The sequence below is a fragment of the Erinaceus europaeus genome, chromosome 4 (genome assembly GCF_950295315.1).
Source record: "Erinaceus europaeus chromosome 4, mEriEur2.1, whole genome shotgun sequence".
NCBI lineage: Eukaryota > Metazoa > Chordata > Mammalia > Eulipotyphla > Erinaceidae > Erinaceus > Erinaceus europaeus.
In genome coordinates this window covers 25,801,631-25,827,161 of record NC_080165.1, presented here as the reverse complement: position 1 = coordinate 25,827,161, position 25,531 = coordinate 25,801,631, and the positions used below count along the sequence as shown (strand labels likewise).

The 25,531-nt window shown below is 53.8% G+C and overlaps 1 protein-coding gene across 4 annotated transcripts in view; it reads left to right on the top strand.

Annotated features, from left to right (window-relative positions):
- The window catches only part of TCF20 (transcription factor 20), a 177,406-nt gene that overhangs the window by 44,924 nt on the left and 106,951 nt on the right, over window positions 1–25,531 (top strand). For 2 of the 4 annotated variants that reach the window (XM_060189070.1, XM_060189067.1), the window contains exon 2: window positions 14,439–14,489. The exons of 1 other annotated variant lie outside the window; for it this stretch is intronic. In XM_060189070.1, the coding sequence (XP_060045053.1) occupies window positions 14,484–14,489 (6 nt within the window). In that variant the 5' untranslated portion in view covers window positions 14,439–14,483. Of the gene's footprint in view, window positions 1–14,438; window positions 14,490–24,410; window positions 24,655–25,531 lie in introns of those variants that run through there. One more of the 4 variants, XM_060189068.1, reaches the window with a different exon arrangement.

Genomic DNA, 25,531 nt, shown 5'->3' with positions numbered 1-25,531 from the left:
CCCGAGGAGACAGCATAATGGTTATGAGGAAGATGTCCATGCCTGAGACTCAGGTCCCAAGTTCCCTTCCAAGCACCACCATAAACCAAGCTAAGCTTTGCTCTGGAAAAACAACAAAACAGCCTTCTTATCATCGCCCCAAGGTCTCGGGACTGCACCCTTGCCTGGCCTGGGTCAGCTTAAACAGTTGAGACCAGGACTAGCTTAGCCCACCTGGATTCCCTGGACCTAAGGCTCCCCACAGCTTACCACCCCACAGTCTACTGCCAGCCACACCATCTACTCCCCACTTTGATTCTAGAGGAGAGACTCCCCTTACTCTCAGTGACAGCTTCTCCCAGGAAGCCCTCCCTCACACCCCCTCTCCCCCAGGCCATGGACCATGGACCTCTTCCCTTGAGGCTCAGGCTTGGCTGTAGTCTTGGCTTTGCTTTTCTTTCCAGCCACCTCCACTGTGAGTGCCTGGAGTAGCCAACTTTATACACTTTGGAACCCTGGGCTTGACTTACAGTAGGTGCTCAATAAATGCTGTGTTACCTGTTGGACAGTATGTGGAGGCAGAATAAGTTATTGAGGGCTATTTGAATAAGGAGTCCAGGAGAGGGAGGTTGTATGCTGTAGGGGAAAAGGACCCACATCTTGAGCCTGTAGCCTGATCCCATTGGGCCCTTTACTCTGCCTCTCTTGCTTCAGTTCACTTTGCTGACTAGCCAACAGGGTTGCCTCTCTATGCCTTGGTTTCCTTACTTCTAAACTGGAGTGTTAAGGCTGTCTTCTGTGATTGTACTGTATTTGAACCAGACTATGGCAAGTGGTGGGGGTACCAATTGCCCTCCCAAACGCACAGCATTACTCTGGTGGAGTACCTGGGGTGGGCAGGAGGCTTGCTCCCAGGGCTGTGCTCTGGGAACTGGCTGGTGGCTTCCCTGAATTCCTAGCCTGCTGATTGAGCAGCACTGTCCCAAGTATCCACAGGTCCAGAATTCCAGTCTAGTGAGTGACAGTGAAGGGGGCAGAGCCAGTTGTGGGTTTGGGATGGAGGTGTGCTCCCTCCCTTTGTGGGGCCCCCAGGAGCAAGAAGCAGCCCCCTCTGAGCCTCCCCTGGCCATGCTGTAGGCAAGGGCTTCCTGCTTCTGCCAAAGAGGCTCAGGTATTGCCAGCCCTAGCCAGTGCCAAGGTAAGTCCCTGCCACCTCGTACATCTGAGTGCTCTAAGCAGATGAAAGGTTTTTATCCGTGTGTGTGTGTGTGTGTGTGTGTGTGTGTGTGTGTGTGTGTGTTTGGCTGGGTTAGCTGGTTCTCAGAGCTGTGCTGCATAAGAAGACCTCAGCAGGCCCTTGCTATAGCTTCTTAGGGGGCAGACCCTAGAGCAGGGGGCAGGTCTGGGTATGGGTGGCACCGGATCAGAAAGTGAGACAGGGAGAATGGGGGGAACCTGATGGTGACACCCCCCAGACCTTCAGTGACTGTTCAACAAGCTGGGTCCTGGGGTGGCTGCTTCTCACCTGGTTGGTTCTGGCCCACAGGCTCTCTGCAGACTCCTGCCCCCCCTTTGGAGCCTCCTTGGCCCCCCTCTGAGCCCCCTGGTCCTGATCAACAGCCAGCGGTTCAGGGGGCGCATGCGTGCGGCGGGAGCAAGCCGGCAGTGGAGAATTAATATTCCTGGAACATCGCCCCTGCCGCCTGCACACGCCGAGGAGAATATTACGGCGATTAGCGGTGGGAGTTCGGCCTGCACGCAATATCTGGATGGAGAATTCAGTGTGATTAATCTGGCGCTAAGTAGCAGCCTCCGGGGTCCGCGGGGCTCTGGCATGTTTGGAATGGGAAGAAAGCTCAGGAGCACAGTGGCTCTTCAGGGGGCTCTTTGGGGATCTGCTGGGGCAGCAGCTGTGCCCCTGGCAGGCTGTAGACCCCTACTGACCCCCCAGGGGCAAGCAGATCACCCCTGGTTTGTAGCCACTGGCTAACTGCCAGGAAGTGGGAGTGGGGGATTAGAATCGCAGCCTACCAATGCCCAGCTCAGGCCTTTCTCTGGCAGCTTCCTGTGCTCTGTGTCCCCGGCTCCTGTGCCAGCTGTGGCTCCCCTGCTCACTTCACACCACTTGTGGGGTGTCAAATGGGCTGCATAATTCCTGTCCAACCAAGCTCTTTCCCCCTCTGTGGATCAGAGGACAGGGCACAAGTGTTCTCAGAGCTGGCATGGCCTGTGGCCTTCAGATATGGACACAGTGGCCCACAAGGCTACTGACAGAGCCCAGAAGCTACCCAGCTCCTCTCACTTGCTCTCTGCTCTGCTCTTTGGGGTGACTGATGGTCTGGGGAACTCCTCAGAGTGAGCTGGGGCCTGCAGGGTAGGAGAGAACATAGGTGGGCTTACAGAGCTGACTCGGACAGCCCCTGGCCTCCCGGAAGTAGACTCCTCCTTTCCAGTCTGCTCTGGTGCTACTTGCAGGCTGACTCAGGGTCACCTGGTAGAGGTGGGATGTGCCAGGGGACACTCCCCTGGCATCCTTCCTTGACCCTGGTCTCCCAGCCTCGGAGGATGGAAGCACTGAGTACAGGGGCTGGAAGGAGGCATTTGCTTGGTTGCTGGGGATTGAACCTGGAACCTTGAGCCTCAGGCGTGAAATCTTTTTGCATAACTGCTCTGCTGTCTGCCCTGCCATCACTTTAATTAGAAAGAGAAACCAGAAGCTCAAAGAAGGAACATAGCTGCAATGTAGAGGGGGACTAAAATCTTTGAAACCAACCAGGCCCATGTTCGTCTTGGGCAAATCCTCCTTTCTCTCAGCCTCTGTTTTCTTTTATGGATAAGAAGAGACTGGAACACTGCTCAGCTCTGGCTTAGGATGGTGTCAGGGGTTGAACCTGGGACCTCTGGGGCTTCAGGCTTGCAAATCCTGTTCTCTAGCATGCTGAGCTAGCTCCCTGGCTCTAAGCCTGGGGGGGGGGGCAGTTGTGCCATACAGGGGTAGAAAAGTATATTGGGCCTGGAACAGAGCTGGAGCTCTGCCATTAGCAGGAAATGGCCTGGCTCTCCTAGAAGGCTGAGAACTTTCTGGAAGGGTATCTACTGTATGCACCCAGCCTGCCTGCCCCTTTGCCCAGGGTGGAGCTGGACTTATTTAAAGCTTTTTTGGCACAACCCACCCACTGAACTCTTTCATATGACTCTCTCACCCTGTGCACTAATCATTTTCAAGTGTGATAATCTGATTTGCAGGATTTTTTCTTCTTCTTCTTCTCCTTCTCCTCCTCCTCCTCCTTCTCCTTCTCCTCTTCCTCCTCCCTTTTCCCTCCTCCTCCTCCTCTTCCTCTTCCTCCTCTGTCTCCTCTTCCTTATTCCCCAACAAGGCCTCAGATTTCACCATTCTGCCCAGAATTTGATACTGGATCAATTGCCTTCACTCCCCTCTGTGAGGCAGGTCATATCATGTCCTCTGAATGGGCCCCATTTTGAGGTTTCCCTGCAGTATAGCGGTCTGTGGTCTTGAGCAGCTAAAGTTGGAGGTAGACTTTTCAGGAGGGTGGTTTTCAGTGAGCTCTCAAGCAACTGGCTCAATTAGGGCAGGGGCTGTAGAGGGGCATGACGGGCAGACAGGATCTGGGGGCTGGATGTGCCTTCATGGTTGACTCCTGGGCACCTAGAAACATGGGGCTTAAGTAAGCATGTTTGAATGAATGTGTGCATTGAATGCATACATGCTTGCATGATGGGATAAATACATGCTCCAAGGAAAGTTGAAAGGGTATACTGTTAAAAGCTCAGACTCGGGAGTCGGGCGGTAGCGCAGCGGGTTAAGCGCAGGTGGCGCCAAACTCAAGGACTGGCAAAAGGATCCAGGTTTGAGCCCCCGGCTCCCCACCTGCAGGGGAGTCGCTTCACAGGCGGTGAAGCAGGTCTGCAGGTGTCTGTCTTTCTCTCCTCTTCTCTGTCTTCCCCTCCTTTCTCCATTTCTCTCTGTCCTATCCAACAACAATGACATCAATAATAACTACAACAATAAAACAACAAGGGCAACAAAAGGGGAATAAATAAATAAATAAAATTAAAAAAAAAAAAAAAAAGCTCAGACTCATTCTAGATGCCCTGGGATGGACTCTTGCCTCTGTTTTTTTTTTTTTTAATTTATTATATTTATTTATTTTCCCTTTTGTTGCCCTTTTTATTGTTGTTGTAGTTATTATTGTTATTGTTATTGATGTCATTGTTGTTGGATAGGACAGAGAGAAATGGAGAGAGGAGGGGAAGACAGAGAGGGGGAGAGAAAGATAGACACCTGCAGACCTGCTTCACTGCTCGTGAGGAGTCCCCCCCTGCAGGTGGGGAACTGGGGGCTCGAACTGGGATCCTTACACCAGTCCTTGTGCTTTGCACCACCTGCGCTTAACCCGCCGTGCTACCGCCTGACTCCCACCTCTGTTCTTCTTGAGGGAATTCAGTTCTGTTCACTGGACCTCAGTTTGCTCATCATTGTCTCTAAAATGGAGGTTGTGGTAGTCCTTCACCAGAGGAAAATCATGGGATTTAATTGAGTTCTTCCTCAAAAGAAACTCAGCCAGGGGTGTACACGGTTAGCATGGTATGAATATCATGACTCTTGTTGCTGTCACTGTTAAAGAATTGGGGAGGGAAATGCAGCTGGGAACTGGCTCACTGGGTAAAGTGTTTCATATGTAAAGCCCTGGGTTCAAGTCCCAGCACCATCATAGGTGGTAGAATGGCACTGTGGTGTCTTTTCTCTCTTTTCCTCTCTCAAATAAAGAATGAAAAAATTGACCTGGGGAGGCTACACAAAAGTCATATGCATGCAAGGAACTGAGTTATTCCCTGATGTCTCCATTAAAAAAAGGAGGGGTGGGGGGGAGCAGCTGGGGAAGGGGCTCCATGGTAAAGCACAGGACCGGCATGCATGAGATGCTAAATTCATTCTCTAGCGCCGAATATGTTGGAGTGAGACCCTAGTTTTCTCTCTTGTTAAATAAATAAACAAATCCTTTTTTAAAAATTGGGCTTGTGGAAGTTGGGCGGTAGCACAGTGGGTTAAGCACGGGTGGTGCAAAGCACAAGGACCGGCGAAAAGATACTGGTTTGAGCCTCCGGCTACCCACCTGCAGGGGAGTCGCTTCACAGGTGGTCAAGCAGGTTTGCAGGTGTTTGTCTTCCTCTCCTCCTCTCTGTTTTCCTCTCCTCTCTCCATTTCTCTCTGTCCTATCCAACAACAGCAACAGCAATGACAATAATAATAACAACAACGATAAACAACAAGGGCAACAAAAGGGAAAAAATAGCCTCCAGGAGCAGTGGATTCTTAGTGTAGGCACTGAGCACCAGCAATAACCCTGGAGGCAAAAAAAAAAAATATTAAGAATGAAAAGGTGTGTGGGTCAGTGGTATCCTTCATTTGTGAGGTATTGAGTTTATTTATCGGCATCGCAGTAAAACAAAACAAAAACTTAGACCTTAGGGTTTTTATAAGACTAACGGAGGGGGAGTCGGGTAGTAGTGCAGCGGGTTAAGCGCACGTGGTGCGAAGTCCAAGGACCGGCATAAGGATCCCTGTTCAAGCCCCAGCTCCCCATTAGCAGGGGAGTTGCCTCACAAGCAGTGAAGCAGGTCTGCAGGTGTCTCTTTCTCTCCTCCTCTCTGTCTTCCCCTCCTCTCCATTTCTCTCTGTCCTATCTAATGACGACATCAATAAGAACAACAATAATAACCACAACAGTACAACAACAAGGGCAACAAAAGGGAATAAATAAAATAAATAAATATTTTAAAAAGATTTTTAAAAAAGGCTAACGGAGGATAAGTCCCTTCCTCTCTCTAGACCTGTTTCCACGTGTAGAGTTGTTGGGTCAGATGATCCCAGCATTCCTCTAACCTTGGTTGTTCTGGTCTCTGCTGTGAACCGGAGCATGTCCAGAACAGGCCAGGCACTCACAGAGCCTCCAGCTGAGCTGCCCAGCCCCACAGACCTGCACTGTCACATGGGGGAGGTGACTGTGCCTGTGAGTTTCAGCCTGGGAAACGCACTTTCTCTTGGTGGCTCTACTCTCCTGACCCTACCGGTCCTCTGTTCCTCCGTCATCCTTCCCCAGCCTTTTCACCTAGCTTACTAACTTCCTCCAGGAAGTCTTTCTGGGTACCTCCCCCAAGGCACCCTCCCTCCCTTCCAAAGCTTTTCTCTGCAGAGCCTCTTTTGCCCTAGCATGTGACCCCACCTCTTGTGTCAGGGTGTCTGTGAAGTATTTGTCACTGAATGACTACACAAGTGTCTGTGGTTCAGGGAGATGGCAGGGAATCTCCCTGTATTGCGTATCTATGAGTTTGGCTCTGTGCTGGGCGCCTTCACAGTCCTTATCTTATAGCTTCCCACTGAAAGCCTCAGAGACTCAAGTCGATTTACTCTGCTTCAAGAGCAGGAGACAGGTGACGTGGAGCCTGCCCTCTGCTCCTCCAATACTTTCTTCTTCCGAGGCCCCACATTCCTGACTTCTCTCTCTCCCTGGCAGTGTTTGCAGGCCCTGTCAGACAATAATGATGGTGATGACAACACAGATGTGGCTCCTCCTAAGAGTCTGCTGTGCTCTAAGCGTCAAATGTTCCTTCTCTGATGCAGTCTTAGCACACATGACCTAATAAGGCAATTTCTGTTCTTGTCCCTATTTCACAGGTGGGGCATATAGGGCTCCGAGAAGCTAGGTAACTTGCCCAAGATCACACAGGAAGGAAGAGGTGGAGCCAAGATTTCAAAGAGACAGGCAGGTGTAGATAAGATGCTTGCTGCCATGAACTGAAGCTCTCCAGTCCTGCCTCACTCAAGCTTGCTTAGTTTCTCCTTCGTGTGTGTTTCTTGGCCATTCTCTGTGGGTATCCCCTGTGTATGCCCAGCACATCAGGCACATCTGTGTCCCTGGTTGGGTCTTTAGGCAGGTGAGCAGACAACAATGTTCTAGGGGGTCTGAGGAGGGTCTATCCCCTCAGGACATTGCTGTTACTATCCCCACTTCACTGGGGAGGAAACAGGCTTTAAAATCCGCTGCGCTGGAATTTGGATTTGCACAGTCTGCCCAATTTCTCCCTTCCCAGCCCTCATGCTCCCTTCTGGGGCACCGGAAATAGAGCCTCTCTTAGGGGAAAAACACAGAAAGTGTTATCAAACTTGGACTTGGGGTTTCCAGAAACATTTTTTAAGAGGTGTCTTGGAGCCTTGAAATGGTTGGGGTAGGGGAGCTGTTCCTGGCAGAGGGAACAGCATGTTCAAAGGCTTGGAGGCCAGAACATAGTTTGATGGGAACTGGTGAAGGTGCTTGTTCTGGGTTTTCTGGTTGCCGTTCGATGCCATGTGCTGATGTTAATTGACTCAGTTGCTTACAGAGGCTCAGTGCCTGGGGTCACTCAGTGGCATGCTGGGTCTGCATTAGGGGCAGGTGGAAGTTTCTGAGAATTAAAGCAAGAACACTAGCTCTGGGTTTGAGAAGAAACCAAGGAGAAAGGGAAAGACTTTGCAGACAGTGGGAGTCCTGGGTCCTGCCCTAGAACCCCAACACCTTGAACCAGGGGACAATGTTAAATGCCTGGGCCTGGCCTGGTGCCTGCAGCCCTCCCCCACTTCCCTCAAGTGTCAGGAGGTCTGATGCTCAGCTGAAGATGTGTGTTGAGCTCAGGGCAGCCAGTGGTCAGCAGATCACATGCCCTGAGGAGCCGAGATGGAGGGGCAGGCTGGGGGCTGGGCCGAGCCAACATTGGAGGAAGGGCAGAAACTAGAGCAGCTGCACTTTTTTTGAAGGAGCTGGGCCTGGGAGACCCACATATGTGTGTGTGTGTGTGTGTGTGTGTGTGTGTGTGTGTGTGTGTGTGTTGGGGGTGGGAGTGGTGCTGAGCAGCTACAGGACAGAGCTCAGGCTGAGGACTAGGCAGACCAAGGATCTAGACGCTGGCTGTCTGGGTCCCTGAATTATTCCAGTACTTCTTGGCCTCAGTGTCCCTGGGCTGTCTTGGGTCTTTGGTGCCTAGCTCCCAGGCATTGCCACAGAGGAAGAAAGGGCATATGGGTACCTGGTGCTGGGACTATACGTAGTTGGTACTCTACCTACTACTAGCCTTCTGCTGCTACCCCCTCCTCAAGGCCCCCTTGGGTTATAAAGATGGTCCTACCCATCTTCTCTGGAAGCCCACCTTTGTGGGGATGATCTGGGCCAAGTTACAGATTCCAGGCTTCTTTCCAGTAGTTGGTGAAGGCTTTCAAAAGCCAGGCCTGGCCAGCTCTTCATAACTGGTTTGTAGTCTCCTCTGTGGACCCTGGGCAGCCTCTCCCCACTCTCTTCTTTCCTCTTTTTCCTTCAAAGTCTTAGGAAGCAGGGACTTCATGAGGGCCAGCTGAAGTGCCTTGGGGGTGGGGCAACACTCAGTAGGCAGGCACCAGTGTCCACTCATGGACCCCAGAATGGCTTGTGGTGGGCAGTCACCCCTTCCCAGCCATTCCCTGAGGGGGGACAAGTTACAGAGAGACACATAATCAGTCCATCTGCAGAAATAAAACATTCTTCAGATGAGTCTGCGCCCCTCTTCTGCCCCCCCCCATGCTGGCACGCCTTCTCTGCAGTTGAGGGATTGGTGGTGTTCCCCTCCTCCTCCCCTCTCCCCTGCAGAGGTGAGAGCCGGCAGGGGCCGTGATGTCAGAGGCTCAGCTGATGTCACCGCCTGGGCCCTGTGACTTCACTTGCTGCTTGGAGGAGCTGCAAGGAGACTGAGGGCTGAAAACCCCCCCCCCCCCCCCCGCGCGCCTTTCCCCCCCTTCTTTTCTTCTTCTCAGTTTCCCTTTTCCCCTCCTCCCCAGCTGCTCAGGGCTCGGTGGCGGCCCGGTGGAGGGGTCAGGGGCCAGGATGCTGCAAAGGTAACTCCGCGCGGTGCCTGTCCCTAGGCGGTGAAAGTTTGCTCCGGCGGCGGCGAGGCGTGTGAGGCGTGCCCGCTGGGCGCTGTGCCGAGGCCGGGCTCCCGGGGCGGGCGGCGCGGTGGGCGGGGGCCTCCTGGGAGGGCGGCTTCGGCTGCCTTGTCCCCATCAAAGGCCGCAGCTGCGAGTGGCGACTGCAGCTTTGAAACTGCCATAAAGAGAGGAGGAGGGAGGGGGCGGGAGACGTTGTGAGCAGTGCCCTGGAGAGTGGCCGCGGAGGCGGGGCTGTGCAGGGGGCTCGGCGGGGGCGTGAAGGGCAGGGCCCCGGGTCAGAGCCTCAGGGGCGGGTCGCCGTCACTCCCTGCCTCACCCTAGGGGTACAGTTAGCACCCGTGGCCGGCCCCCTCCGCTGAGCGTGCAGAGCCGGTGCGGGGAGGGGGGCTGGGGGAGAAGGGGCGCTCCCCCCTTTCTTTCTAGGCATCTCCTCCCTCCAGCAGGGCATTTGTCAGCAGCGATCTGGGACAAAGGAGGGGGCAGTGGGTGGTCCGCTGCAAGTTGGACGATGGGCGCAGAGCGGCAGGAGAGAAGACCGACAATTAAGAGAATTAAGAGGCGGCCGAGGGCTCTGTTCATTCAGGCTGTGGAGAGAGCCGTCATTTTGTGTTAGCGTGTGTGAGAGAGGTGGGAGGAGGAGGAGAGGGAGAGTGACAGGAGAAGGATTATGACATTGTGTTGTCTCTGTTTGTGGTAAATGCACACTTGGCACCAGCCGCGGCCCCAGCAAAGACAGGCAGCCAGTAGCCCAGGCTGGGACCTTGGCCCAGACCCACCATGGAGCTGGTTCAGGGCGCTGGGGTTTGGTTTTATTCCCCCCTTTTTTTCTTCTTCCTATCTGGTGTGTGCTTCTTCCACTTATTTTTACAGTGAAGAGCTGGAGACAGATAGGCAGGTATGGTGGGGAGGAGCCCCTCCTCCCTCCTCCCTATGAGCCAGCCCCCTCCTCTCTCAGTAGGAGCCCTATTGGCTCTCCTGCCCCCAGCCATGGCTCCAGACTGGTTGCTTCCTTGCTAGGTCTCTGTCCCCAGCCAGTGTCATGGTGCCATCTTGCTCTGAACAGCCCTGATGTCTCAGAAGGCCACCTCTGCCTTCAACTACTCCCCAAGGCTGGCCTGAGGCTGCAGGCTCAGGGACAGGGCTGAGGTGGGGCTGTGGGGTTACAAGGCCAGGACTCCAGTGGCAGAGCTGGTCAGACTGGCCTAGGAGGCTGGCAGAGGGTTCAGCACCCAGGTGAGCATCATCTGAGTGTCCTGGGCCTGAGGGCTGCGAGACTGAGCCTGAGCTGGTCCGGAGACCCCCAGTCCGGGTGCAGGGCTGGCCAGAGTCTGGGCAGGTACAATGTTGTGCACACAAGTGTGAGTCTTTTTGCGGCAGTGCAGCAGGGAATGTCCTCTTCGGTTTTTCCAGGGCCAGGTGGTAGCTCAGGCCCCAGGAGGGACTGAGAATTCTGAGCTGAGAAGCCAAAACAGGAGCTGGCTCCCAGTGGAGGATCAAAGAGACTGTGGCAACTAGGCACAGCTCCTCTCACCCTGTGCCAGACTGCTAGTGCCCCTCTTCTGAAACTGGCTCCTTACCTGGACCTTGCTGCCTCCTCTTTTCCTCAGTCAAGTCCTCATGGGCTTAGTTTTTCTCCTCTAGGAAGCCTCTCCAGCTTTCCACCAGGGTGGGTTGGGGGCCTTTGCCCTGCCTGACCCCTGCAGCCTTCCCACAGCGGTCTCTGTCAGACCCTTGGACACAGGGTCTGGATGGGCAGCCTTGGGCACCAAAATGTACTTAGCACCTGCCCAGTGCTGAGCAATTAGGAAATTTGTGTCCAGAGGCCATAGCCATCCAGATCTAGAGATTCTCCAAGAAGGTGGACAGGTCTCTAAGATGAAACCCAGAAGTGGTGAGAGGTTCCTTTCCTCCAGTAAACCCATCCAAAGACCCCCCTCCCCCCCACAACACACACATACACACACACCTAAGCTAAGCTGGAGAGCTTTGTGTGGCTAAATACTGCCCCTTTAGAAACTGGCAGTGGCCTCATCCAAGCTCGTGGCATTTCCTTCAGGTGCTGGCCCTTAAGCCAAGCTTCAGAGGGATCCAGAATGCCTAAGTGGGGGGTGCATGAGGAGGTGGTTGTGGCAGCAGCTGTCTGACTACCTGACCTTCATTTATGGGCTCTGGTACCCCATGGGCTCCCACTGCCAGATGGACAGGGAAGGAAGAGTGGACAGGTTCTCCCCAAGGCCAGGGTACTGGACTGAGTCCAGGTCTATTCCTGAGCTCAGGCCCTTCCTGGCCAGAGGGGTAGGAACACCAGGCGGGGAGCCACTATGAGGACCAGCGGCCATCAGCACACCCCACTCAGCCCACATCCACAAAGTCTGCTCTTGCTCTGTCTACACTCCTGTTAGACAGAGATCCCAGAAACATGTTGGGCCTCTCCCTTCAGACACTTCCAGTCTGGAGCCTTGGGGTCAGCCAGTCTGTGACGGCACCCCAGGTTGCGCAGGTTCTAGTAGCTGTATCTGTGGGCATTTCATTTAGTCCCTCTGAGCCTCAGTCTCAAGAATGCTGACTAGAAACAAAACTAACATTTGTGAGGACTTGTGAAATAGGCAAGCTCTGTTCATAGAAACTTAGTGAATTCAGTGTGTCCCTCCCCACTCTTTCTATAATGTGGGGGTGGGCAGCATGCCTGGGGCATTCCAGGAGCCAAATGCAAGCAGGCAGGAGTCCTAAGTGGAGTTGTTTTCTGGGCAGTGAGGGCCAGACCAGAGGGAAAAGGGTGATTGTCCTGGCTTCTGGCTTTGAGGAGTAAAAGCCAGCCAGGCTCACTCATCCCTGGAACTAGAACCCCTTACCCCCAGCTATACACACCAGAGACACAGCTCCCAATGGGATGGACCCTGTTCCCCCATCTGTGCTATGAGTCCTGGACTGAGCTGTCCTGCAATTCTCTTGATGCTTTGTATTTTATTTATTTATTGGAAAGGGACAAAGAAAAATTGAGGGTAAAGAGAGAGATAGGCAGAGAGACTCTATCCCACTAGGGAACTAGAGCACTAGAGCACTATCCCACTAGGGAAAGACAGAAGCAGGCTAGGGGTATGGATCGGCCTGCCAACACTCATGTCCAGCAGAGAAGCAATTACAGAAGCCAGAACTCCCACCTTCTGCACCCCCAAAATCATTTTGATCCATAATCTTAGTGGGAGAGAAGTGATAAGGGGAAGATGATCAGAGGGCTCTGAACTCCGACTCCCTCAGGAACTGGAGAGAGAGGAGGATAAAGGAAGGGACATTTGGATGTAATACTAGGTGTATGTGTGACTTAGAAAGGAAGAAAAGATGGGACCCTAAAAACAAATTCATACACATACACACACACGGACAGGTAGTTGTAGAAATAGTAGTTTACTCATAGCTGCAACCTTGGGAGAACTGCTGTAGTTTACAGTGGAGGGATGGGGGATCCAGATGATGGGAATATTGTGGAGTTGTAGCCCTGTTATCTTGTAATTTTGTAAATCAGTATTAAATCATTAATAAAAAAAGATAGTGAGACAGACAGATAGACAAACTTGGGGCTGGGTGGTGGTGCACCTGGTAAAGTGTACATGTTGTATTACACTCAGGTGTAAGTCCCCAGTCCCTACCTGCAATGGGGAAGCTTCATGAGTGGTGAAACAATGCTTTAGATGCCTCTCTTTCTCTGTCCCTCTCTATTTCCACCTTCCCTCTCAATTTCTCTGTCTTTATCCAAAATAAATAGGTAAATAAGGGAGGGAGGGAGACAGACAGGCACCTGCAGTACTACTTCACTGCTTATGAAGCTTCTCCTTCAGGTGGGAACCAGGGGCTTGAACCCAAGTCCTTTCACACTGTTGTGTGTGCACTTAGCCAGGTGTGCCATCACGTGCCTTGACTTTTTATTTTTTCAGTACCGAAAGTATGCTGTCTTCCTTTCCATTCTGCAGTCAGCCTCAGAGTCTGGCCTGTAGCTCCTCCCACCCCTGTCCTCCCACTCCACCCCACATATCTGGGGTGGAGGCTGGTGTGACTTGGCAGGGTAGTGGCTCCCAGAACTGTGCTGTATGGGGGAGTGTCCCAGGGGTGGGAACACTCAGGACTGGGAGCCACCTCCTGCTCATATCTGGGGCAGGAGACCATAGCATGGACGTCTCTACCCAGCACAGGCTCGGTGTTGGGAGCCTGCTCACCTTAGTTTGCTTGCAGCTGTGCTGTGGGGGAGGGGGGGTTGTCTCAAGCTCACAGGCTGAGCGACTCCACCTCATGACTCTACTGTGGGCCATGTCAGTGTCACCATTCTGCAGATGACAAAGTTGAGGCTCCCAGAGCTTGACTAGAATGTTTGCTCCAGGTTGCATCACTATTTGACACTCTTTTTTATTTTATCCCCCACCTGTCCCCAAAAGGGAATGGAGAGGCAGCACAGGTCAGACCCCGAGGGAGGGCAGTGGGAGACAGAAAGCCTGTGATAAGCAGCTGCTGTCACGGTTTGTCCACACAGGACACATGGGAGGAGGGAAGAAGGGCCTTAGGGGTGTGTGTGTGTGTGTGTGTGTGTGTGTGTGTGTGTGTGTGTGTGTACACCCCCCACAAAGTCATAGCTCTCTAGCAACACATCTTTGCTGTTTGCTCTGATGGGACATTTCTGCCCACATCACTTGGCCAGGGTGTGGGCTTGGGCCTTGCTGCTGTTAGCTCTTGCTGTGTTGCTGTGATCCTCCGTTTCCATGCCTGGGAGAGGGGCTTATTGTGTTCACTCCTGGACTCAGGGTGAGCGGGGCCTGTAAGGGAGTGGTGCTTGGCACACTGGAGTGACAGCTGGAGGAATGCTCTCCATTGCTAGCCTCTGAAATCAGCTCAGTTCCCCCTTTGTGTCCAGCACCAGGCCCAGGAGCCTGGGAGTAGCACTCAGGCCCCTGCAGTGCTTCAAGCTAGGCTACAGGGCCTAGGGCTTGGGGCGGAGTGTCTGAGTGTGAGCAGCGGTGGATCAGCCTTCAAGACTCAGAATCGGAGTGCTGGCTCCCACTGCTGGCTGACAGCCGTCCTGAGGAAATATGTCACGTTCAGACATTTTTCAAAATAATTTTCTGGAAAGCATGTAGAACCCCATGGGGAGTGTATGTTTTATTTTTGGGGGTGGGCACACATACTCAGAATGGCCATTGTGTTCTAGCTTGGGTTTTGCCAGGATGTGCTTGAGATTGTCCCTTTCCTGGGCCTCAGTTTTCTCATCTGTAAATGTAGCTTCACTCTGGCTAAGAGGTTGTGGTGGGGGGCAGAGCCTGCGAAGCATACCTGGTGAGCTCATCAGTACCTTAGCACTGTGGAGAGCTTCCAATTCTGCCTCAGCCAAGTCGGGCAGGTGTGGGGCTAGGGCTGGCTATCAGTGGGGCCTCAGCTCTACTTTCAAGGGCACTCGAAGCAGTGGCCTCACTAAAATAAAACCCTTGATTTCTGTGATTTCCAGAGAACGTGGAAGGCCCCTCAGGCAGCCTGGCCCCTACCAGGGGAGATGCCGGTAAGTGCCTCGTTCTGTCTATTTGCTCATTCCACATGTTCCACAGGGTGGTGCCATGTCTTGGGGCCAATGTGGGAGAGTACTGGGGTTTGGGGGGGGGGAGGTCAGCCCTGTCCTCAAGAGGGAGGTCGGTGCAGGAGAAAGGATTTGAAACTCCCTACCCAAATGCCAACTGACTGTTGCCAAGGATGCCTGGAGGCAAAGCCCGAGCAGGACTACTCACTGATGAAGATGCACTGTGCCCTCTGCTGGGGCTCACCCCATTTTGCCTCTGGGATAAAGGTCTCAGGCCTTCATGGCCTGTGCTGTCTTATAGCACCTGACCTCCAGCTCTCTCGCTGCACTGACCTCCTCCCCCTTCCTTCAAGCCCACCTACTTCCTCCTGCCTCCAAATTCTGCTTATGCTGTGCCTGCTGCCTGGATTTCCCTTCCAGCCTCACCACACCCTGCTTCCTATCTGTCCTCTAGGTCTCAGCTCGAACATCCCAGGCCCCCGAGACCTAAGGCTCCATTATGCTCCCTGTGCGCCTGCCATGCTCTTCCTAACATGTACTGTGACTGTGGTCGGATGCTTATTTGTGTGATGAGCTGTGTTCCAATGACCCTGATGGACTGTGATCTTTGTGACAACAGGGGCTGTTGGGCTCAATGACTAGCAAATAATGGGGGGGGGGTGTCAATCAATGTTTTTTGAATGAATGTATGGTGACTATTAAGGTAAGGTTTTGTGGAGGTGGAGAATCTGAGTAAGACTTAAAAAAAGCTGTAATGTCAGTTTGTAAGGAGAGGGAGAGGCCTACTTCAGGGAACTGAGAGGGTACATGGTGGAGGCTTAATGCAAAGCAAGGGCAAGTTTGGTTTGGCAGAGAGACAGAATGGCCCATGTGAGGGAAAACTGGGCAGGTGGCTGGGGCCAGGTGAGGGTACTGCATTCTGGACATGGATTATGATACCACCTGGACCCACTGAGAACCTTCAACTGGGGGAGTGGGGTCAGAGCTGAGTTTGGGGAGCAGTAAGGAGTCTGTTGCAGGGTGACTGGGCTGGGCAGAGAGGCTGTGACTGAGAGGATCAGCTAGAAGCTGGAGAGCCCACTGGCTGCTGCTGCTTTCTGTCCCTGCTTGAAACCACACATGTGCCTTGGCAGGGAGGTGTTGGGTGGCTGTGAGGAACTTCACCTGGCGTGGCTGCTTCCAGCAGACAGTTGCTGTGTCTCTTGGGAATCTATTCCCGGGTCAGAGCTGACATAGGAAGGAGCACCAGCATCCACACTCCTCAGCCACTTGAAGGACAAGGCAGTATTCATGCCACAGCCCCTAACCTGCATCCTGGTGCCTCCCAAGTGGCCTGAGGTTCGTGACATTGAGGAACAGGGACATTTATACCAATGTCCAGCAAATGAGACACATGTTTGTGGCCCTCCGTGGCTGATGTGAGAAGAGTCAGGATTCTCTGAAGGACACACTGCTGAGCAGCTGTGAGCCGCTGGGCACCTGGGTGGCCACTCTGAGCCTGAGAGTCTGCAGCTGTGCCATGCGGGGCAGGGGGCACCTGGGGCGTGGTGAGGGGCCCCTGGAGCCTGATCAGGGAAGGCCGGGCTGTGGGGTTGTCTGGGTTGTTGGGAAGTTGTGCTGGATAGTGGCTGTGCTTTTCTTCTCCGTGTGAATTCTTTGCAGGCATCTTGGGTTTCAGGCTTAAAATGAAGAGTGTGTCAACAAAACAGGATGGAACAAAGTCTTTCCCAGCATGCCTCAGCATGCGGCGCTGCCTTCCTGCAGAGCCCCACAGCAATGGGGTTACAAGTCCTGAGCTCTCAGCCAGACATAATCCCAAGGGGAGCAGAGGGGAGTCTGGGCAGCTTCATTCACTATGGTTCAGGCTCCAGCTCTGCTCCACCCTCTCACCCCTGTCTATATTGTTCCATGCCTCAGTTGCCTCATCTGCAAAACAAGGTTAACACTCCTTACCAGCCAGCACTGTTGCCACAATTCAGGAGGTTAACACAGGTGATGTGCTTGGGACACACCTCTGCTGTTAATGTTAGATAATTTCATCCTCACTGTGTGGTGACTCCATCAACAGAAGACTGGGTTCCAATTGCAGCTTTGCTTCTTGCTAGCTGTGTGACACCAGACATGTCTCTTGACCTCTCTGTGCAACCATTTTCTGCTGTGAACATCGAAGAGGTCCATCCTGGCCTCTCTGGCTGTCAGCAGGAGTGAGTGGGGCCTATAGAGACTGTGGCATGGATTCATACTACATGTGCCAGGGATACAATTAAAGGACGGAGTGGCTCCTTGGAGATAGGCCTCTCACCACCTCCAGTTCCCAGGAGACACTGAGACTTAGCTCCACTGAAGGGCTCCTGTTGGTGAGACCAGAATGCTCCCAGCTCTGTGACGGCACCCCAGGTCGCCCAGGGAGTGGAGCCACCAGGGGCAGGAGAGCTCGGTGGGCTGAGGTGGCAGGTAAGGGCAGACCTCAGGGGCCTCCTGCTGTGGCTCCTCAGTGTTCCCTCTGCTGGCCCAGATGGTGTGTTAGGTGACACCCACTGATGCTGAGCAGGCTGCATGCCACAACCTTCCCAGCAGGGGCCCCCAGAGGCCAGGGCCTGCCCACTTCCCAGTCTCTGGGGCCTGAACATGCTACCTTGGGGAGAGCCTGCTGACCTCCCAGCCTGCCCTGTCTCTACCTGCCTTCAGACTGTGGGCCCATCACCTACCTGCCTTCACCCATCCTTAAGCTGCTTATGGAGTACTGGGAAGCTGCTGGCTAGGTCTGCAACCTCTAACCGTCTGTGCTCCTACCCCAGTTTGGCCTCTGCCCAGCTGTGTGACTTAGGACACCCACCAGTAAAGTTGAGAGTGATGACTATAGCACGCTTATGGGGTGCCTGTTGGCAGTAAGCTTGGGTCCCCCTGGGCAACACTGCCATTCTTAACTGACACAGAGTCCTTTGGAGAGGCCCATGGAAGGGATGAACACAGTGACAGACACCCCAGTATGACCAGTGAAAGCTGAAGAGACAATCCCAATTTTAGTCCTGGAGAAGATCTAGGCAGAGGACAGAGTTGAGGGCAGACCTCCTGAGCAGGGGTGTGTGAGCCTGTGACACAGACCCACTCAAGGTGCTTCACAGATACATGGTGCTACTGGTCCCCTCACCAACCTCTGCAGCCTGTTTCGCTCTCCCAGCCCTGTCCACTGCACCCACACTTCCAAAGCTTGGCCTCCCTCATCCCCTTAGTCTTAGAGTCAGCCCTGCTTTTTTGTCTCGGAGAGTATTTTTTTAACTTTTTATTTTTTAATAATAAAGACAGAAAGAAGCCGAGAGGGGAGGGAGACAGAGAGACACCTGCAGCCCTGCTTCACCACTCCTGAAGCTTTCCCCTAGCAGGTGGAGACCAGAGGGCTTGAACCCGGGTCCTTTTGCACCATCAAGTGTGTGTTTACACAGGTGCGCCATCACCTGTCCCCCTTGAAGAGTGTTTTTTAGGGGGAGATGTTGGAGCTTCTTCATGCCTGTGCCATTCCACCACTTCTGGCAACTTTTTTTCTTATAGTTTCAGATAGAGACAGAGAGATTGAGAGACCACGGCACTGCCCCAATGTTCAGGAAGCTTCCTCTAATGTCACACATGGTGCTTCCAGTGTGGCTCTGGGGACTTGAACCTGGGTCCTCAAGTGTGGTAAAGTCTGTGTTTTACCAGGGGAGCTACCTCCTTGTCTCTGGAGAGTAGTCTGAACCCCTTTCTCCCTGCACTGGGACTGACAGCATAGCACACGGCAGGTGCTCTGTTTAAGATGAAGGTGGGCCCACCAATGGCCTTGTCACACTTGCTGTGTGTGCCCTCTTGGTGCCCATCTGCTTTAAATCAGTTTTTTAAAAAGAAGATCCTCACCAAACATAAAAAAGATTTATTTATTTTTGGATAGAAACAGAAAAAGTTGTAGGGGAAGGGGCAGGTAGAGAGGGAGACAGACAGACAACGGCAGCACTGTTTCACTACTTGTGAAGCTTCTTCCCTACAGATGGGGACTAGGGGCTTGAACCCAGGTCCTTGTACATGGCAACATAAGTGCCCAACCAAGTGAGCCACTGCCCATGCCCTTACCTTTTATTTCTAGATAGAAACAGAATGAAAGAGTGAAAGAGACCATAGCACTGAAGCTTCCTTCAGCACGATGGGAACTAGGCTGGAGCCTGGACTGCTCTTTCACCATTCCTGCCCACCTACCTTGCATGGGACAGGTGCCTGGCTTGGGGTGAGTGCTGCAGAATGAGTGGGGCTGGGCTTTCCCACTCCCTTCCCCAGAGGGTTTTGTATGTGGCCTGGAAGCCTCCCTGTACTGTGCTTCAGTTAGCAGGAGGCCCCTCCTGGGAGGAAGCAGAGCTAGGCCAGTGGAGGATAAAGGTGAGGGTTGTACTGCTCGAACCTACCTGTGAGAGGAAGGCCCTCAACACCCCAGCTCACTTCACGCTAGTCGCTGATGTGCGTGGGGCTGGCTCCTCAATCAATTGGCGCTGACAGATGGTAGCACCATCAGTGACCTAGAGGCAGACGAGCCCATTTGTAATCCCAGCAGCCCAGGTGGGTGCTTGGAGGAGGGCAGAGGAGTGACACAGGGCTTCCAAAAGCCCTGCTGAGCTGAAGGAGGAGGGAAAAGATGAACTTGTGCTTCTGGGATTGAAATCACCAACTAAGTTTAATATATTTTCCCCTTCCTTCCTTCCTTCCTTCCTCCCTTCCTTCCTTTCTCTTTTTGTGGGGGAGAAATGTGATAGGAGAGGGAAAAACAAAAACAGAAAAACCCATGACTAGTCTATTGACCTTTCCTTAAAGTATGGTAGGAAAAACAGGCTTCAGGCAGAGAGATAGAGGGAACAGGAGAGGATGCTCACGTCAGCAGAGAGGCCTCCAGCTAGCTGCCTGTCCAGGGACCTCAACTCTCTGAGCACTGGCTGGGGTCACACTGTGCCACATCATGGCACTGCGGCTGTGTTGATTTGCAGTTGGTACAATCCTCAGGTTTTTGCACAAAGCTCTTGAGATCCCCATAACAGTTTACATATAAAGTCATTTTATAGCTGAGAAGACTTAGGTGTGGAGAGGTGGAGTGACTGGTCCACAAAGCCATACAGAGAAACACAGATCTGTCCACTGGCCATAAGCCCACACATATGCTTTTAGTGACTTTATCCAAAGAGAAAGCAATAGGCTGCAAGGAGTTTAAGAGGTGCAGGCTGGTCTTGCCCTCCAGCTGGGGATATTTCCAGGCAGAGGTTCCAGCAGTGTCCTGAAGGGTGGGGAAGGGCTGTAGTGTCATCTCAGGGCAGGAGGTAAGAGTAGGTAAGAGCCTGACTCCACTTATTTGTGTGTGTGTGTTCTCATATCTCAGTCTTTCTCTTTCTCTCTCTCTCTCTCTCTCTCTCTCTCTCTCTCTCTCTGTGTGTGTGTCCTTTTCTATCTGAAAGTGAGCCCAGAGGGGCTAGGAAGACAGCATAATATTTATGCAAAAGACTTCCATGTTAAACTTCAAGGTTCCAGGTTCAATCCCCATCAGCATAATCTAGGGCTGAGGAGTGCTCTGGTAAACAAGCAAACAAACAGAAGCAAGTCATCCAGAAGTGGTAAAAGTCTTTTGCTTAACCCAATGTACTATCTCCCCAGCCCTCTGGGCTTTTCCAAATAAAATAGACAAAGATGGACAGACACCATAGTAAATGGGGTTGGGCTTAAACCTGGTAGTCATGTGCATGGCAAAGCAGGCACACTATCCAGGTGAGTTGTTCTGATGGCCTTTTTTGTTTGTATTCTTTTCTTTTTTATTTTTTTATATATTTATTTTTTATTTATTTTTTCCCTTTTGTTGCCCTTGTTGTTTTATTGTTGTAGTTATTATTGTTGTTGTTGTTGTTGGATAGGACAGAGAGAAATGGAGAGAGGAGGGGAAGACAGAGAGGAGGAGAGAAAGATAGACACCTGCAGACCTGCTTCACCGCCTGTGAAGCGACTCCCCTGCAGGTGGGGAGCCGGGGTTCGAACCGGGATCCTTATACCGGTCTTTGTGCTTTGCGCCACCTGCGCTTAGCCCGCTGCGCTACAGCCCGACTCCCTCTTTTCTTTTTTAAAGTGAGACTTCATAGCTTGTCGACATCCATTTTATATCCCAGCCCCCCCCCCCCCCCAAACTTGAGACTCAAGGGAGCTGTAAAAGAAATAAGAGAGGGCGGGCAACTATAGGGGAAAGATTCCCTTTTCTTCATGAATTCTCTCCAGAAATGGAAGGTACCCCACGCACCCAGTCATTAGAAAACTCCCTGCAGGGAGTCGGGCGGTAGCGCAGTGGGTTAAGTGCAGGTGGCGCTAAGCACAAGGACCGGCATAAGGATCCTGGTTCGAGCCCCCGGCTCCCCACCTGCAGGGGAGTCGCTTCACAGGCGGTGAAGCAGGTCTGCAGGTGTCTGTCTTTCTCTCCCCCCCTCTGTCTTCCCCATCTCTCTCCATTTCTCTCTGTCCTATCCAACAACAACGTATCCAACAACAACTACATCAATAATAACTACAACAATAAAACAAGGGCAACAAAAGGAAATAAATACATAAATAAATATTAAAAAAAAGAAAACTCCCTGCAGTGCTGCAGGTCTCTTTCTCTTTTTAAAAATATATTATTTATTTATTTATTATTGGATAGAGAGAAATAAATTGAAAGAGGAGGGGAAGATAGAGGGGGAGAAAGACAGAGACACTTGCATCCCTGCTTCACCACTTGTGAAGCTTCCCCCCTGCAGAAGGGGACCAGGGGCTTGAACTTGGGTCCTTGCGCACTGTAATATGTGTGCTTAAGCAGGTGTGCCACCACCTGGACCCTCTCTCCCTCTCCCTCTTTAAAAATATTTTATTTATTCATGAGAAGTGATAGAAGAGAGAGAAAGAACCAGACATTACTCTGCTGTCAGGGACTGAACTCAGGACCTCATGCTTGAGAGTCCAATGCTACATCCACTGCGCCACCTCCCAGACCACCCCTCTCTCCCTCTCTATTTCACTTCCCTTTTCAATTTCTCTCTGTCAAATAAATAAACATATAAAAGAAAGAAGCAAACTCCCCTCAGGGGCCGGCTAGTGGCACACCTAATTAACTACACACATTACCGTGCTTAAGGACCTTGGTTCAAGCCCTGCTCCTCACCTGCAGGGGGGATGCTTCACAAATGGTGAAGCAGTGCTGCAGGTATCTCTCCTTCCTGCTCTCCATCTTCCCCTTGCCTCTCAATTTCTTTTTCTTTCTTTTTTTGCCACCAGGGTTATAGCTGGGGCTCCATGCCTGCACTATGAATCCACCACTCTTGGCAGCCATTTTCCCCCCTCTATTTTTATTTGACAGGACAGAGAGAAATTGAGAGGGAAGGGGAGATCAAGAATGGAAAAGAGGGGCTGGGTGGTGGTGCACTTGATTGAGTGCACATGTTACAGTGTGCAAGGACCTGGGTTTGAGCCCCCAGTCCCTACCTACAGAGGGAAAGCTTCACAACTGGTGAAGCAGGGCTGCAGGTGTCTGTTTTTCTCCCTCTCTACCTCCCCATTCCTCTCAATTTCTGGCTATCTCTAGCCAATGAAAATAAAGATAATTAAAAAAAATTTTTTTAAAGAGTGGAAGAGAAAGACAGACACCTGCATACCTGCTTCACTGCTCATGAAATGTTCCCCTGCAGGTGGGGAGCAGGAGCTCGAACCCAGGTCCTTGTACATGGTGATATGTGCACTTAACTGGGTGTGCCACTGCCTTACCCCAACTTCTCTTTTTTTCTATCAAATAAAATAGAAAAAAGGAAAGAAGGAAGGAAGAAAAGAAGAAAATGGCTGCTTCGAGCAGTGAATTTATATTGCTAGGATGGAGCCCCAGCGATAATTCTGGTGACAATAAGAAAAAGAAGAAAAAAAGAATAGAATACTCCCCTGCATCCTTCCACGTTTGTTCAAAAACAGGCCTTTGGTGAGAGTCCACCTCCTCCCCCCCTCCTCACTGCCGCCCTAACTCAAGCTGAAGTTAATACTAATCTTTCTGTTGTTATTGCTGGGACTTTACTTCTCCATGCCAATTTCTATTTATTTATTTATTTATTTATTTATTTATTTATTTATTCCAGTTAGAGAGACAGTGGGTGGGAGGGTGGAGATGCCATGGCACCAAAGCTTCTTCCTGGGGGCAGAACTGGGAACTGGATCCCGCACATGACAAAGCAGGCACGCATCCAGGTGAGCTGTCTGGTCTTCCCGCCAGTACTGGTGCTTTAAAGTGCTGGCTAAAAGAATTTGAAAAAAAAAAAAAAAAGAAAAAAGAAACTCCCAGAACAATGGGAACAGCCAGAGGGCAGGGCTTGGCAGAGGTTCAGCTCTGCCTCAGAAAAGCCCCACACCCCTCTTGGCTAGAGGGAGGTGTTGGGGAATCAAGTCTCCCTGACCCACATTGGAGCTGGCCCCCACTTTGGAAGGTGGGACAGGAGCCAGGAGGAATCACTGCCTGTCCATTCCCATCCTCCTGCCCATAGGGGCAGGAGTGATCACTGCTGGGACCCGCTTTGGGTGACCTTAGGAGGCAGAGTGTTAATGTCTCTGGCTAGGTGGAGTGAGAGGTGAAAGGGTATGAGCCAGGCCCCAGGGAGCTGTGTGCCCCAGACAGACAGAAATCTGGGCCCCGGGCTACACCTGGTTCCTATCAGCCTCCAACTGTTACTCAGAGCACTCTTCCAATTCCCATTTACTTTCTAGTTGGGTTGCTTCAGGGAAGGAAACCGCATGCTCTCCTAACATCTAGGGCAGACGGGGCCTAATTTAGAATCAGCAGTTTTAGCCAACATGCGGGCCATCAGAGGCCAAAATCTCCTCCTTCCCACTTATCAATGGGAAACAGGTCCACAGCAGGGAGAGAATTTTGCCAGGTCTTTGGGGGTGATCGAGAGACAGAAGCATAGACCTTGCAAACACACCCAACCCTCACTGGCCCCCTTTCGATGGGAGCATCCACGTACAAACATCTCAGTGGTGGTTCTGCACGACTCTCCAAGAGAGAAGAAGAAAAAAAAAAAAAAAAAAAGGCCAGGCCATTCCTTTGCTCCACAGACCATTCATGAGGTTTGCAAACTAAGTCTGGGAACAGCCCTGGGCCTTCCCTATAGCAGACCCTCCACCGCTTAATTAGTTCTTTTAATTCTGGATACCTAATGTGTCTAGCCCGGCGTTTGCAACTTTTTAAAGCCCTTGCAGCTAAGGTGATGGGGCATTTGGTGAGCACCTATTATAATTTACGAGAGCGTTTGGTGGGTTCCCACCGCCCCACCAACCTCACTACGGAGGCCGCTGGGGCAAGGACACGCGCCAGGGGAGCCCGGCCCGCGGGAGCCGCTTGCCCGGCAGCTAAGCGGGCGACCCGGCGGAGGCCGAGCTCTAGCCGGCGGGCTCCCCGGCGGCCAGAGGTGCGGTTCCGGCCACGGACGCTTCAGGGAACTCCAGAGAGCTCTCGGGCCACCAAACTCCCCATAAAGTTGGTGCGCGGCCCGGAGCGGCGGGCCAGGATGGCACCGGCGAACTCGCGTGCTGTGTCCGGCCGCCGCCGCCCGCCCCCCGGCACCCCACGGGCCCCCAGCCCACTGCTGGGGGTTTGGCCGCCTCGACCCGGCGCGCGCAGACTGGGGCGCCGGCGCCGCCGCACGCGGGTGGGCACGCGCGCGCCCGCCGGCCCCGCCCCCAGCGCCCCGCCCCCGCCGCGCGCCGCGCCCTCCCACCCGCCCGCGCGCCGCGGCCCGGCGCCTCCCCATTGGCCGCGCGCCGTCACCTGACGCTCTGTTATTTCCTGTGTGTTGGGAGAATGGAGAGAAAAAACCCCGAGCCCAGCGGCTTTCGGCCCCTGCGAGGCGGCCGCGGCCTCCGCCAGGGGAGCCCGCCCTGAGGCGCGCCTGAGCGGGGAGCGAGCGCGCGGGCCGGAGCGAGCCTCGAGGGGCCGCGGCCCCGGCCCGCCCCGCCGCCAGCCCCGGCGCCTGAGTTGGAGGCGGCGGAGGCTCCCCCACCCCCACCCCACCCCGCGCAGCGCCGCCCGCCGCTGCTCCCTCCCCTCCCGCCCCCGGCCGAGGCCGCGGGACCGGGCGGGGGGCTCCCGCAGGTAACCGCCGTCCGGGCCGCGCCGGGCCGGGGGGAGGGACTGGGCCGGGGCTCGGCTGAGGCGCTGGGGGTAGAGGTCCTCGCCCGGCCCGACCTCGGAGTGCGGAGCCCCCGGACTCCGAGGCCGGGCGCCGAGGGGACGGCCGGACCTGGCCGGGGCTGCGGGGAGGAGCGGCCTGACCCGGCCGCGGGGCGCGGAGGGCCGGGCCGGGGCTGGCCTCGGGGCCCCGCGGGGTCCGGCAGGTCGGGGCGCCGGAGGTACCTGCCGGCGGCGGCCGGGCGGGCGCAGGCGGTGGGCGTGAGCGGGCGCGCCCGGGTCTGGGCTGCGGAGCGGGGCTGGTGGCCGGCCATGTGAGCACCTGAGCCATGTGGACGCGGCCGCACTCGTCCGCTGGGGGCGAGGCCACCGGCGCGGGACACGGCGCTGCGTGGGGCCGGCTGCCCCGCGCCGGCGCAGGGCGGGGTGCGGGTTCCGGGGTCCCCCGCGCCGGCGGGCGCTCGTTTGGGGACCCCGGGCCCTGGGCGCGTGTGTTTTGTGTCGGGGCGGGGGTGGTGGGGAGAGCGGCCGCCCGGCCGGGCCGGCGGCAGCGGGAGGGGGCGAGACCCGGGTCTCCGGGACCCCGTGGGATTCGCGGGGTTGGGGGTGCGGCGCGGAGTGGGCGGTGCCGGGGAGCGGCCGCCCTCCTGGACCCGGGGGTGGGGATTATTGTCTTTTTTGTGTGTGTGTGCTTGTAGAGATACTGTTGCTGCCTGCCTGCCTGTGTGCCACCCTTTAGTTTGCCCTTAGGGGACAAATCAAAATTAGAATTTCTTCCCCCTTCCCCGCTCCTCCCCCCACTTATTTGTTTATTTATTTATTTTCTTTCTCCTCCTCCAAG